The sequence below is a fragment of the Myxocyprinus asiaticus genome, chromosome 12 (assembly GCF_019703515.2).
Source record: "Myxocyprinus asiaticus isolate MX2 ecotype Aquarium Trade chromosome 12, UBuf_Myxa_2, whole genome shotgun sequence".
NCBI lineage: Eukaryota > Metazoa > Chordata > Actinopteri > Cypriniformes > Catostomidae > Myxocyprinus > Myxocyprinus asiaticus.
In genome coordinates, this window is record NC_059355.1 from 39,454,271 (window position 1) to 39,468,542 (window position 14,272).

At 37.6% G+C, this 14,272-nt stretch overlaps 2 protein-coding genes across 4 annotated transcripts; one reads left to right on the forward strand and one right to left on the reverse strand.

The window, feature by feature from the left end:
- Positions 1-882: 882 nt before the first annotated feature.
- Positions 883-8,382, reverse strand: LOC127449116 (CCA tRNA nucleotidyltransferase 1, mitochondrial-like). 3 transcript variants are annotated; one of them, XM_051712306.1, is made up of 8 exons: positions 8,037-8,382; positions 7,617-7,763; positions 3,847-4,040; positions 3,509-3,647; positions 3,137-3,263; positions 2,468-2,661; positions 2,112-2,386; positions 883-1,938 (listed from the first exon to the last, which is right to left on the reverse strand). In XM_051712306.1, exons 2-8 carry the CDS (start codon positions 7,753-7,755, stop codon positions 1,687-1,689), a joined length of 1,320 nt encoding a protein of 439 aa, XP_051568266.1. In that variant the 5' UTR covers positions 7,756-7,763; positions 8,037-8,382; the 3' UTR covers positions 883-1,686. The 3 variants fall into 3 exon arrangements, with proteins under 3 accessions (XP_051568266.1, XP_051568267.1, XP_051568265.1); XM_051712307.1 differs by having other exon boundaries at positions 2,112-2,365; positions 8,009-8,382; XM_051712305.1 differs by having other exon boundaries at positions 8,009-8,382.
- Positions 8,383-8,587: 205 nt separating this feature from the next.
- On the forward strand, positions 8,588-12,447 carry arl6ip5a (ADP-ribosylation factor-like 6 interacting protein 5a). The gene is made up of 3 exons (XM_051712322.1): positions 8,588-8,896; positions 10,691-10,908; positions 11,566-12,447. Exons 1-3 carry the CDS (start codon positions 8,718-8,720, stop codon positions 11,739-11,741), a joined length of 573 nt encoding a protein of 190 aa, XP_051568282.1. The 5' UTR covers positions 8,588-8,717; the 3' UTR covers positions 11,742-12,447.
- The last annotated feature ends 1,825 nt before the right edge of the window (positions 12,448-14,272 follow it).

Sequence of the window (14,272 nt, forward strand, 5' to 3'; positions counted from 1 at the left end):
CCACAGCACCTCAAAAGACAGTATCTCATAGTATTTCCTACAAGCAACTTCAGTCCTTCACTGTCATAGGTCAGGAACAGCTAACAAAATCTTTTAAAGCATCAAAAGCCACAACATGTATGTTAGACCCCATACCTACTAAGCTACTGAAAGAGGTGTTTCCTGTCATCTCAGAACCTCTTCTTAATATTATTAATGCCTCGCTATCCTTAGGGCATGTTCCAAGAAATTTTAAGCTGGCAATTATCAAACCCCTTATCAAGAAACCACAGCTTGATCCTGAAGAGTTGGCAAATTATCCATCTTTTCTACATTATGCATGAAATGTGGCCATTACTTACGTTTAATCCATGTCTTCTTAAGTGATCTAATCGGTTTTGTGTGAGAACAGACCAAACTATAACTCCTTTTCCACTATAAATCAGCAGTCTCCATGGCAATCATGATTTCAAGCTCAATTACACTTTCTAGTGCATGCTCAGAGTGCTAGATGGTGCTAGGAAGTGTATTCGAGCTTGAAATCACGATCATGCCCAGAGACTGCAATGGCAAGATGCACAATGAAAAAGAAAAAGTTATGTTTTGGCCTGTTCTCAACAAAAACCAATTGGTTTGCTTCAGGGGACATGAATGAAACAACTGGAGTCATATGGATTACTTTTATGCTGCCTTTGTGCTTTTTGGAGCTTCAAAGTTTTGGTCATCCTTCATTTGCATTGAATGGACCTACAGAGCAAGACATTTTTCTAAAAATCTTCGTTTGTGTTCTGCGGAAGAAAGAAAGTCATGCACATCTGAGATGGCATGACAACGAGCAAATGAGAGAATTTTCATTTTCGGTGAACTATTCCTTTAAAAAAAAAAAGACACCATTGTAACAAGTAATGCGTGTTACTTTATTTCAAAGTATACACCTGGGGAGTTGGTTACATAACCTTTCAACAACCATGAATTGTTGACAAAAGAAAATGTCCTCATATTGAAACCATGGCTACAGCTTCTTGAGAAAAATCATAGCTCATCTCTGAGACAGCTGAATTATATCCTTTAGTATAATAATTACACCAGTTCACTACTCTCAAAGGACAAATCCTGCATCAAATGAAGAAAATAACTTGGCATCCTTTCATCATGCAATTTAGCTTGAGTCAGAATTTTTGCCTTAAACTGATCATATTAATGAATAATATTCAATAATGATATGACAAACTAAATCCCCATTTACAAAGTAAAGGTTCTGTGAATTCCATGAATAGTTTAAACAGCAGACAGAACATTTTGAGAGTGTTTACAATGCCTGTGGCTCAAGGACTGGGTAAAAGCTTCATTTATTTCTGTGTTCTAAATCTGGCAACGTTCATGGCGCCAAGCTCCAAGCCATTGTCTGTGTCCTGAAAACCAAGCAAAACACAAAGCAACCACAGATACACAAGACAGCAACCTTCACAACTTATGACAGTCATAAACCTTAGGTAACTTTGTATTTGTGAGCCACAGAACAAAAAGTAATAAATGTTATTAAGTGCCAAAAGACAGCCTTGATGGTTTTATTTCTCTCCACACAAGACACAATTGAGGTGGGAAGGAAGAGCTTCTTCAGCACACAAGACTGACTCTTGATGCCTTAGGCTACAGCATGTGCATGCAGAGACATAAGCAGTTTTGATACTAGTGTGTTCTTTTGTCTTATTTCAGGATCTGTTGAGTTGCCAGGAGTTCCTCTTTGCTCATCTGATAGTGGCTATTCTTCCACGTGTCCCTAAGCTCTTGCAGGATAGTGCCAATCTCCTTACCCGAGGTAATACCCAGCTTGCGCAGGTCATGCCCACTGACTGGGAAACGAGGGATGGACCACCTGCGTAGCTCATCCAAGAGCTTCTTTTCTCCCTGGTACTTTAGTAACTCCAGGACTTTACTCTGGGTGTCCGGCTCTCGGGACTGCAGTAAAAAAAAAGTTCAGATGAATAATTTTTTACACTGTTTAAAGAACACTTATACTAAAACTGTCACAGTTAAATATGGTTATTAAGGATAAAACAACACAAAAAATATAACAATATATAATTTCATAAATTATAAATGGTTGTCTCCAAGGAAACTAATGTACATACATCAATTATGAAATCCGTGTACGGTTTAAGGCATTCATGTTCATCTAGCCCCTTAACAAGGTCTCGTCTGTGTTTAACCAAGAAGAGGCCCAGGTTTTTCTCTTCTCTGGAAAGCTTTAGTCGCAGATCCATCCTCTCTACCTCATCCTGGTTTCGGAACAGAGCGGCCAGGATAGTCATGGGTTTAAGAGAGCTCTCACGAGCCCTCTGCCAGATCTGCTTCATCTCTCCAACACTGCCATCTGCTGGAAGACCTGCATACAACACATAGACCTCTCGAGATCTTGGTGTCAGAGTATTTGCCCATTTTGAATTTCAAACTTTTTGTTGATAAAAGATGAGTTGTTGTGTCTCACCTATGTACTGGGCCAGATCCAGCTCATAGATGAGCTCAAGAAGGTGACCGGCATGGTTTCCAACAAGCATTTTCTTCAGTTCCACCCAGATCCGCTCTCCTGAGATCCCTGCCAATCCATTGGCATTCTCTCTGATTGCATTCAGAGTCTCAGGTTCATGTTGTTTGGGCTCAGCTGCCACTCGTCCATAGAATCTACAGCCAGTGCGATAAAAACATAGAGTAGGTTTACATACACAATACTGTAAGATTAAAAGAATGGTTCACCCAAAAATGAAAATTCTGTTTTATGTTGTTCCAAACCTGTATGTCTTCCTTCTTCTGTGGAACACAAAAGTAGATATTTTGAAGAATGTTCATGCCACTATTTTTTCCATATAATCAAAACATATACTAACCAGGGAATGTTCTTTTTGGAGCTTGACAGATTCTGTTCACTGTTGGCTTGCATTATATGGAAAAGAGCAGCATAAACATTCTACAAAATTTCTCCTTTTGCATTCCACAGAAGAATTTATGTTGTCAGAAGATGGAATTTCCATTTTTGGTTGAACTATTCCTTTAAAATATACAAACCAATTAAAGACTGAGTGTTGCTTCTGTATTACAGCGTTTTTTCGCACATCTGTGAATTGGAAGTCACTTTGTCTGAAGAGCCAAAATGAAGTACCTGAAATATCTCAAAATTCGAAGATAGTCCTCCTGGATCCGTAGTGAGGCACTGCCAACAAACTTTACTTTCCTGTTCTTGAGGTCCTCATATCCTTGGAAATAATCATACAAAGTCCCATCCAGCCCTGAAAAGACATCAGACAAATGTTAATGATTCCAAGCTCAGGCTAATTTAATCAGAAAAAATGTTTTTGTTTTTTTTGTATTGAGTTAGTATTGATACTGAGGTACCAGAAGCCAACATTTTGATATCGGAGCAACCCTAGTTTGTAGCGACATTAGGATGAGTAAATAATGACAGAATTTTCATTCTAGTCAACATAATCCTTTAAATTGGCTTTAAATCACTGTAAAGTCTCTTATGGATTACCCAGGAACATGGAGTTGATGGTGAGGTCTCTACGTTCTGCATCTTTCTGCCAGTCAGTGGTAAACTCCACCTCTGCATGCCGCCCATCGGTCTGTACATCCACTCGCAAAGTGGTCACCTCAAAGTTCTCATTATGAAGCTACACGATGGAAGTACAAGATCAGTTATACAGCAAGAGCAATTTTATAGTTCCAGAATCCAACTAACCTTTCCTATTAACACATATAGTGAAGAAGCCATAATATAATTTAGGCTCTGGTACAGCATTAGGGGTTTAGGGTAAATGATTACACCTCAGTTTCTAAAAAATATCTTAAAACCAACTAGCTCTACCTTACCCTGGCAGTTATAGTGCCATGCTTCTCCCCTTTGTTGTTTATCATCCTGATCCCCGCTGTCTGAAACATTTTTTTCATTTCCTCTGGTGTGGCTGTGGTGGCAAAATCCACATCTTCAGGCCATTTTCCTGACAGAAGATCCCGTACTGCACCACCGGCAATCCTCAGCTCAAACTGGTTCTTTTCAAATATTTCTGACAGGGTAATAAAAAGGAGAGGTAAGTTCCCTGGTTTTGAGAGCTTAACTGTTATTCTTCTAATCCAAAATGTAAACTGGATAATAGTCGTAGTAAAAAGTTAGTTGGTCAATCCAAACTTTCACTGGCAATGTAATCAAACGACCATGGTACTGCCACCTGATACCATCAGTGTACCATGGTACCACCCTGTGATTTTTGTAAGGTTTTTTTTTAAGCCAAGAAAAATCTGCATATTTACAGTAGTTAAGTTACAGTTAAAGAAAATAAATAAATACAACAGCCAGAGGGAAACATTTATAAAGCCATATTTACTTTGCAAAGATGGCACAGAAGCTGCATCTGAGGTGGCATTTAGTTGTATTTACACTGAGCAGCATTAAACTGTCAGAGCAGGCATAATTGCATTTACACAGCAATTACAAACAAAAATTAAATAATTTAAAATACAGAAATGTGAAATGAAAAGATGAAATTATACTTTTAAATATAAAACTAAACTATGAAATTATTTTTCATTGTTTAGTATGTATTTCCACCATTTTCTGTACTTTATTTATATTTATGTATTATAAATGATATTCATGTATAATTTATTGACTACTTTAACATGTTTTAATGGTAGTGCATTGAATTCTTTGAGCTGCATTCTTTCTAAAACACTGCCCAAGTAGAGAGCAGAGTGGTCATGGAAACGGGAACATGTCCTCAAACAACACAGAGGACCTAACTGATAAATGTAAAACTTTTTTTTTTCTCTCTCTCCCTCTCTCATTTATTGCTTTCAGGTCAGTGATATGTGAAAAACACACAAATAACACACCAAACTGTTATCAGCACATGCTCAAACATCTAACTGATGGGTTTCTGATTAATGTTTACTTTAATTGTTTGTGTATTTATTTGTAATAGAAAAGTTCAGTTTCTTTTCGGTTAACTCTAGACTGATATAAAGGATCTGGTTTATGAGGATACTTTTAGACTTTTGAATACATTGTGAGAAATGTTGTTAAGGTTTTAAATGGTAATATGTAAATTAAAAAAAAAAATGGGAGTATACATTATTTATTATGAAGAAGTGTACACTGTACCATTACTTGGTGACGTCACTTGCTTTGGGGGCAGCCTGCTGGGCATTTTGTGAACCAATCATTAGTGTACATATGTTGTTAGAATTATTTTTATTGTCACTACTCATATATATATATATATATATATATATACACAGTTGAAGTCAGACGTTTACATACACTTAGGTTGAAGTCATTAAAACTCATTTTTTAACCACTCCACAGATTTAATATTAGCAAACTATAGTTTTGACAAGTCGTTTAGGACATCTACTTTGAGCATGACATGAGTCATGTTTCCAACAGTTGTTTACAGACAGGCTGTTTCACTTTTAATTGACTATATCACAATTCCAGTGGGTCTGAAGTTTACATACAGTGAGTTAACTGTGCCTTTAAACAGCTTGGAAAATTCCACAAAATGATGTCAAGTCTTTAGGCAACTAGCCAATTAGCTTCTGATAGGCTAACTGGAGTCAACTGGAGGTGTACATGTGGATGTATTTTAAGGCCTACCTTCAAACGCAGTGCCTCTTTGCTTGACATCATGGGAAAATCTAAATAAATCAGCCAAGACCTCAGAAAAATAATCGTGGACCCCCACAAGTCTGGTTCATCCTTGGGAGCAATTTCCAAATACCTGAAGGTACCATGTTCATCTGTACAAACAATGGTACACAAGTATAAACACCATGGGACCATGCAGCCATCATACCGCTCAGGAAGGAGACGCATTCTGTCTGCTAGAGATGAACGTAGTTTGGTGTGAAAAGTGCAAATAAATCCCAGCACAACAGCAAAGGGCCTTGTGAAGATGCTGGAGGAAACAGACAAGTATCTATATCCACAGTGAAACGAGTCCTATATCAACAACCTGAAAGGCTGCTCAGCAAGGAAGAAGCCACTGCTCCAAAACCGCCATAAAAAAATCCAGACTACAGTTTGCAAGTGCACATGGGGACAAAGATCTTACTTTGAGAAATGTCCTCTGGTCTGATGAAACAAAAATTGAACTGTTTGGCCATAATGACCATCGTTATGTTTGCAGGAAAAAGGGTGAGGCTTGCAAGCCAAAGAGCACCATCCTAACCGTGAAGCATTGGGGTGGCAGCATCATGATGTGGGGGTGGTTTGCTGCAGGAGGGACTGGTGCACTTCACAAAATAAATGGCATCATGAGGAAGGAAAATGATGCGGATATATTGAAGCAACATCTCAAGACATCAGCCAGGAAGATAAAGCTCGGTCGCAAATGGGTTTTCCAAATGGACAATGACCCCAAGCATACCTCCAAAGCTGTGGCAAAATGGCTCAAGGACAACAGAGTCAAGGTATTGGAGTGGCCATCACAAAGCCCCGACCTCAATCCGCCAGAAAATTTGTGGGCAGAACTGAAAAAGCATGTGCGAGCAAGGAGGCCTACAGACCTGACTCGGTTACACCAGTTCTGTATGGAGGAATGGGCCAACATTCCAGCAACTTATTGTGAGAAGTTTGTGGAAGGCTACCCAAAACATTTGACACAAGTTAAACAATTTAAAGGCAATGCTACCAAATACTAACAAAGTATGTAAAGTTCTGACCCCCTGGGAATGTGATGAAAGAAATAAAAGCTGAAATAAATCATTCTCTCTACTATTATTCTGACATTTCACATTCTTCAAATAAAGTAGTGATCCTAACTGACCTAAGACAGGGAATATTTTCTACGATTAAATGTCAGGAATTGTGAAAACTGAGTTTAAATGTATTTGGCTAAGGTGTATGTAAACTTCTGACTTCAACTGTATGTATGTGTGTGTGTGTGTGTGTGTGTATATAATATTTATATATATAAATAGAGAGAGAGAGAGAGAGAGAGAGAGAGAGAGAGATGACAATAACACAGAGAACCTAACTGACAAATGCAAAACTCTTTCCTCTCTCTCTCTCGGTCATTTATTGCTTACAGCATAAAAACTACATAATTTACTGTTACAGTCCCAATCTGCCCAAAACCTTTAACAAAATATATGCTCTATCATGACAACAACAAATGCATTGCATTTACACAGAACCAAAGCAGCATCAGCTGCCTTTCATACTAAGAGCTGAGGTGGGTCAGAGCAGGCATAATTTATGCAGCATTGCGTCTTTACACGAAATTTTAAACAGGCACAGCAGGCTTAACTCGGCTTTGTAAAGACGCCTTAAGAGGTTTACATTGACATTTTAAAAAATTATTATTAATGCCCAATGAAGACATAAAATATGGAGTGGATTCTTGATTAATAAAAAAATAAAATTAAAAAAACATTTATGAATACACATTTTCCCCAAATAATAAACAAATTTGTTATTCACACAAATGATCTACAAAACTGACAGTATATTGAATCTGTGAATATTTGTAATAATAAAAAAATAACATCAAAAGTGATGTCAGATACCATTTTCTTTGAGAGATACTTGCTTAAATCCATCCAAAAAGATGAAGAAAAAAAAAATCACTGTTCAAACTTACCTGCTAGACCAACTAGTCCGTCAGTAAATAAAGACTCGAACTCTTTTGTTTTCAGCTGCATTGTGATGAGCGATCTGTGACTCCACGTGAGATGAATCTGTCTGATCAGCGCGGGACAAAGAAATATTCTCGCCCACATCTGTATTGCTACAGACAACAGTGAGGTTAGTGTTCAGTTTAAATTTCCCACACCACATACTTAATGGTGAACAGTGGAAAACCATATCTTATCATTTAAAGTGACTCTTTGAGGATATTTTACAAGGTGACAGGCACAAAAAAGTATGATATCAGCAACATGGTAAAGTGGGTGATGTTGTAAATGCGAGTACTAATTAGGCACACACATTTTATTTCAGAAGATATATATGTATATATATATATTTATTCACCTGGAGAAACAGGTAAACGTTACTTTACCACATCGATAGTTTCCATCACGCCGTGTTCAGCCATAACAGACATCAGAGTAGAGAGCGTGGCCACGCTACGCAGTACGCATTGCATTTCCGGGATGCATACGTAATGAGCATGAACAGCCCATAAAAATGGCTTACCAGCTCAGTTAGTTCTGCCTAAGAAGCCGTTCACAACGAATATTGTTTCCCCGTCCGTCCACCCTATATGTACGTTTTTCCAGGTGTTTTTTGTTTTTTTTCAGCGTCTTGTGCAGGATCACCACGTGTTTTAGACACCATGTCAAGTTCAAAATAAAGTTACAAATAAATTCAAATGTGTCTCGAGACACCAGCTTTGTTCATGACGTTTCGTCCAGCAGCTTTTTAGCGCAAGAATATGCTCTGTGTGAGCGGCTCCTAAAACTCTATATTAGGAACGCCCACTTTTGTAATGATCTAGCTAGCTTTAGTTAATTTAATCAGTTTGTGAAATAACTGCGAATGCGTAAGACAAAGGGTGATACGATTGCATAACATAAATCCTTATCTGTTTGATTGCATCATGTTGTAAATTATTCAAACTTAAAAGTGTATTTACATTTGAAGTAACCGCCCAAAACCCAAAGCGCCTCGCGAGAGTCAGGAAATGAACACACTGCTGCATGCACGGTGGCAATTGCAGGAATCCCACTGTAGTAATTAAATGGCTAAAGTGGAGATCGCCCCTCTGAGAGCCTGGGATGATTTCTATCCAGGCTCGGAGCGCTTCGCAAAACCAGATACACGAGATTTGGCGAAATGGAACAACAGAGTAGTCAGCAACCTCCTGTACTATCAAACAAATTATCTGGTGATGGCAATAATTGTTTTCTTTATTGTAGGGTAAGTCCCATATGCTATCGGCAGACTGTCTTGTTTGTTAACATGATCGTGCATGCATGCTATGCGATTTAAATTAACGTACATTTCAGACAGTAAGGTTTCAAATAGTAGCCTATTTCTATCATGTCTTGGGCATGTCAACACGAACATCGGATAACAGGAAGTATTGCGATACTTTAATAACGCTAGAATAATGTTGTCTGTCAAAATACACATAATCAGTCATGATGTTCTCAATGATCCCATAAAGTCAACTTTAAACAGCTTCCTTCTCTGAGGTATTGATTACGATAATACGATGTAAATAGTGCATTGTTCTAATAACGCTAACAAAAGTACCATGGTACTACTAACCTACTGTTTTTGACATCGTACCCATGGTACTATCTTGGTTTTTTAGACATGTAGACTGAATTGTTTGAAAATGTACATTCTATGGTACCACCATTAAGCGCCATGGTATAGGCCTGTCTCACCATCTAACCTAATATATCAATGTACTATGGTTCATCTGTACGGGAATTCAAATAAAGTGTCCTTCAAATACTGGCTGTATAGTGTTATCTATCCAATATGTAACACAAGGGAATTTCCATCTAAATATAGGAGGTTTACTTGATCCTGACACACTTGGTTGGTATGTGGGCACTGGGCAGTTGTGTTTGTGAGCTGAAGGCCAGTGTAATGTCTAAGGAATTTGGTTTGGATCTAATATTATAGCCAGTTGCTAAGTCTGAATAATATTTAAGGGGGTAACCACATGACAGTAACCATGAGCAATGGTCAGCAGTATGTAGTCATGCACTCAAGTGTATGTTGATATACTAACTTGTATACTGAATGTCATCACTCATTTGTTGTGCAGTTGGACTTTTCGTTGCACTTTAGATATTTGACATATTTTCAGATAAATTAAAATCAGCACTCCTGTCTCCTTGTCAACAATATTTTATTGTGTTGACTCTTATAACTGCTTATAATCACTATTGATACAAGCGTTTGTTCTCATAAAGCAAGAGGAAAGGATGTGTCTGCAACTGAAGGTGCCTCAGTTAATCAATGACTTGACAGACAACTTTTTAGTATGTAAGTACCTTTTAAGGAACCTCCCTTCCAGTTTATCATAACATCACATCTGACGATCTAGAACAAATTGAAGTGAGGTTTTGAGACAACCAAGTGCAAATGAAATGACTACAATTCTTATTTCTCAGTAGATATCGAATCAAGGAAAGAATGTACATGCATCTTTGCCTTCAAAAATCATCCAGATGGAGGTATCTAAGTAGACAGGATGTTACACAAACATTGGATTTCCTTCCTACCTCCATAACCTGTCTGAGAATGGACCAGCACCAGGTTTCGGATATACCGCCATAGTCTAATCACAATGATTTTAACTAGTTAAAGTACGATATATCGGTCAGGCCAATTATATGGCCGATATTTGGATATTTTGCTATTTCCGGCATTGGCCGATAACCGTGTTCGCTTGGCCGATTATCAGAAGTGTTAATTTTCCCTTGTGTCAGTTCCAGAAATCAAATAGATTTGTCAATGGCTTGTCACACTTTCTGTTCTCAAGGTTTTTTCTTTTCAAGTTTATACAAATTTGTGTAAGGTCAGTTTTTCTTTCACTTTAGAAATTTTGTGTACATCTGATTTGGTGTTGTTAAAATGTATTATGTCAATCAGCCATCTTGCTCTCTAGATATAGGTATCGGCAGAGGCCATTGAAAAACCCATATTGGCCGATCACTAATTTTCCTGTCACATCCAAATCTCCATCCACAGGTTCATGAACCCTGTGAGCATGTTCACAGGTGCAGCAGTCATTGCTTCAGTTTTCATTGGCTCTGTATGGGCAGGAGAGAACAAGGCGGCAATCAAGAACTTCAAAAAGGAGAACCCAACCTTGTTTGTGTTCCTGGTCATGGTAGTGAGTTACCTCCTGATGTCACTCTTTGGTGGAGTCATGGTACTGCTGTTGGGAATCAAGCTGCCACTTCTCTGTAAGTTTCTTAAGAAATCTGTGGATATCATCTTGGTTTGCTTACCATCAGCAGAAGCAAAAGGAACCAGTCTGTTTTCATTAGATGTAAATGTATTTAGAATGCAATAGATCTCATTGGAAACAATTGTGTGGCACGGAGAAAAAGAATAGATCTCACTGGAAAAAACTTGTGTGGCATGAAGGAAAAGAATGCAAGACATAACAGTTACTAAACGCAGATATAATTTAAAAACGTATTAATATGTAAGGGATAATGTACAGTCAGCCTGTTATATTTTGTGATAATGACCAGCTGACTGTCAATTGTTCCACTTGCTACACAACTGCTTACAAAATGTATAAATACATGGATTCAATATTGATTTGAGTTTAAATAATTGTATTATGTGAGGAGAAAGAGACCGCTGAGTGATACGGGAGACATAAAACTAGCACTGCGATATATTAAATCAGTTTAACAATCAATTATACAGTTTAGCAGTGATTATACAAAAATATTTGAAGTGCCACTCTTGACCAATCAGAATCAGGAATTCCGGAGAGTTTAGTTACAGAGAGTCTGTACATTTAAAGAGCTTTGTCTAACTAACTTAGAGCTTGAAGCAAAACGTAAATCACCTGTACATTTAAAGTGCTTTGTCATTTTACATTTCAGTGATCTTTGCACATGCATCACTTCGACTGCGCAACATGAAAAACAAACTGGAGAATAAGATGGAGAGTGCAGGACTCAAGAAATCACCCATGGGTATCTTACTTGAAGCACTGGGCCAACAAGAAGAGAATCTCAGTAAAATTCAAGGCCTTCTAGAGAGCAAACTCAATGAATAAACTCAAGAACATGCAAATGGCTCAAGAAGTTCTTACTGAAGAAATGAAGGAATTTATTTTGATCTTGATTGGTAAACAAACAGTATGTTTCTCAGTGTATTTTTTTCTGGATACTATTTGTATGTACAGTGTTTTGTAATGTTACGAAACAGATTTGTTTACATCTCAAGTGTTGTAGACAATTGGGGGGAGGGGGTGATCAGATTTTGGTTTAGGTGCTAATTATTGCAGTCTCACAAGTGATCATTCTTTCTTTATAATGTTGGAAAACATGGTGTCATGCTTGTATGTTTAAAGTGTTATGTTACAGTAGTATACAGTAGTCTCCACATACATTTATAAAATCCAAGTTATAATATGACAAAAATATGTCATCAGTTTTATGATACTGGCTGCACAAAAATGTACAGATCACAGAGTAATTCTACCAAAGAAAGAGTGCACATATGGGACATTTATTTATTCTGCTGATTTTAATCACCCTTTCAGTTGTTTTCGGAAGGCTATTTTGCGGACAAAAAAATAAATCGTCAGGTATTATAGGCATTGTAAATGTCATAGTGCTCATCGTAATCTAAATCAAGTATAACACCTTAAGATTAAAGAACTCTCACAAATCTAGGTGCTAGTTGTTCAGTTTGCTGTGATGCGGTACTCATAAATCTATGCAAAAAGTGTTCATAATAAAGCCACATTTTGGTACCATGTTTACTTTCATTATTATGTTGGCTTGACAAACATGCTGTTATTCCACAAACTTGGTTTAGAAATTTTTTCAAAATCCCTGAACCGAGATAACATTTCTAACACTCCTAGAGCTTTTGAGCTACATCCACCAAACCTGGAATAGACCTTTAGACTGTTCTGGAATAGTGTGCTATGTCTTTTCTAGATGATCTGTCTTGCAGTTTTTGCACAGCATCCAATCAAATATCTGAAGAGTCCCATAGACTTACATTGACTTAATCTGCCTTTCTGTCCATCTATCTGGCAGTCTGTCCAACTTTGTCTTGCTAGCTGGCAGTTTGTCTACTGTAATGTCTGTACAACCACCAAACTTCAAACTTTCAGACAAGGCTTTGTCAGGCCAACATCAAACTTTGTATTGACAAACTTTACCAACTGTATTTAGGTACGAAGATGTTGTGAATACAGTAGATACAACCAAGTAATGCATATAAGCACAATACTTTAGGCTTTTTAACAGCTGTCTCTTATTAGGAGCTTAAATCACAGACCAAATTCATTCCAGAGTGAAGGAGTCTTCTAACTGTTATATCTTGACAGCAATGTGATGGTGACTTAAAAGGTAGCATACTCCCATACACATCTGAATCACCCACTTTCTTCCTGTCCACCTCTCTCCTCCTAATCAATAGCTTCAGTAGATTACAGGGTGTTTCGGAGTGTTTCACAGCATGTGTGCAGACTTACCTGCAGTAAATCATGCTGGGTTCCTCGCTCTCTGAACCCGCTGTATCAGCAACTTCACTCATGTGTTTCCATTTAAAAACAGATCAAAATCCAAACCGTTTAACCTGTTAATCTTACATAGTGCGAGTTTACTTGCAATGCAATATTGTGGTTGCTTTCAAACATTTGGAACAGAAGACACATGGAAATAAGTAATGAACTAGATTTTCACATTTTCCGATTTTTCTTTTCTTTCTCGTGAGTGGTGCAAATGTGTCCGCCGTGCCAGTCTACTGTGAAACTGGAGCAGTGACCTGAGCAAATGAAGGTGAAAAGTTTAGAGCACTTGAGCTAAGAGTTTGTCTTTTCAGCTGAATGCATGATGAATGTTTCTTCAAATGGATCTAAGTTGCATTGCTTCAGGCAAACAGCATTTCTCTTCCATGTACCTTTAGAAACTCAATGCCAATTCCAAGAGTTTTTGAGGTATGTCTCACAACAGAGTTCCTTATCTTGATAATTGACAGACCAGTAATTTTGGTTCTGTGTTTTCCTGAATGAGTGTAGATAAGAGTCCCTTTGTGTGCTTCGGTTCTGACCATGCGTGGAATGGGGGACAGCAAAATAAATTATCTTTAAGGCAGGTACATGCATGATGTTTGATCAACTTCAACCTTCAATCAACTTTTAGTATTTGCATATATACTTTAAAAGGAACTGGCATCATGTACATGTAAGGTGGGTTTTTCAACTACAGTGGTTCAAGCTGCTGGAATGCCAAGGTGACTAAAGAAATGTTAACAGCAAGATGGAATAAAACTGTGCATTTCTTGTCTATTACCACCTGCTACTTAAACCAACCAACGCCGAAAATAAGCACAGTTAGAATTTCTAATAATGTGGGAGAGCGTTGTTTAGACCCATAGGATGACCATATTGTTATGCAATATGGAGCACTTGAAAGTATATTGTTTTCACAGCGCTAGAAACTATACATAGAATAAGTTGAAAATGTTTAATAACAGCAAAGTCTTACAAGGTTACATCTGATGGTTATAATTTAGATAAAAGTTACAAATTGAATGTATGAAATATGTACAGTATATGAAACCAGTATG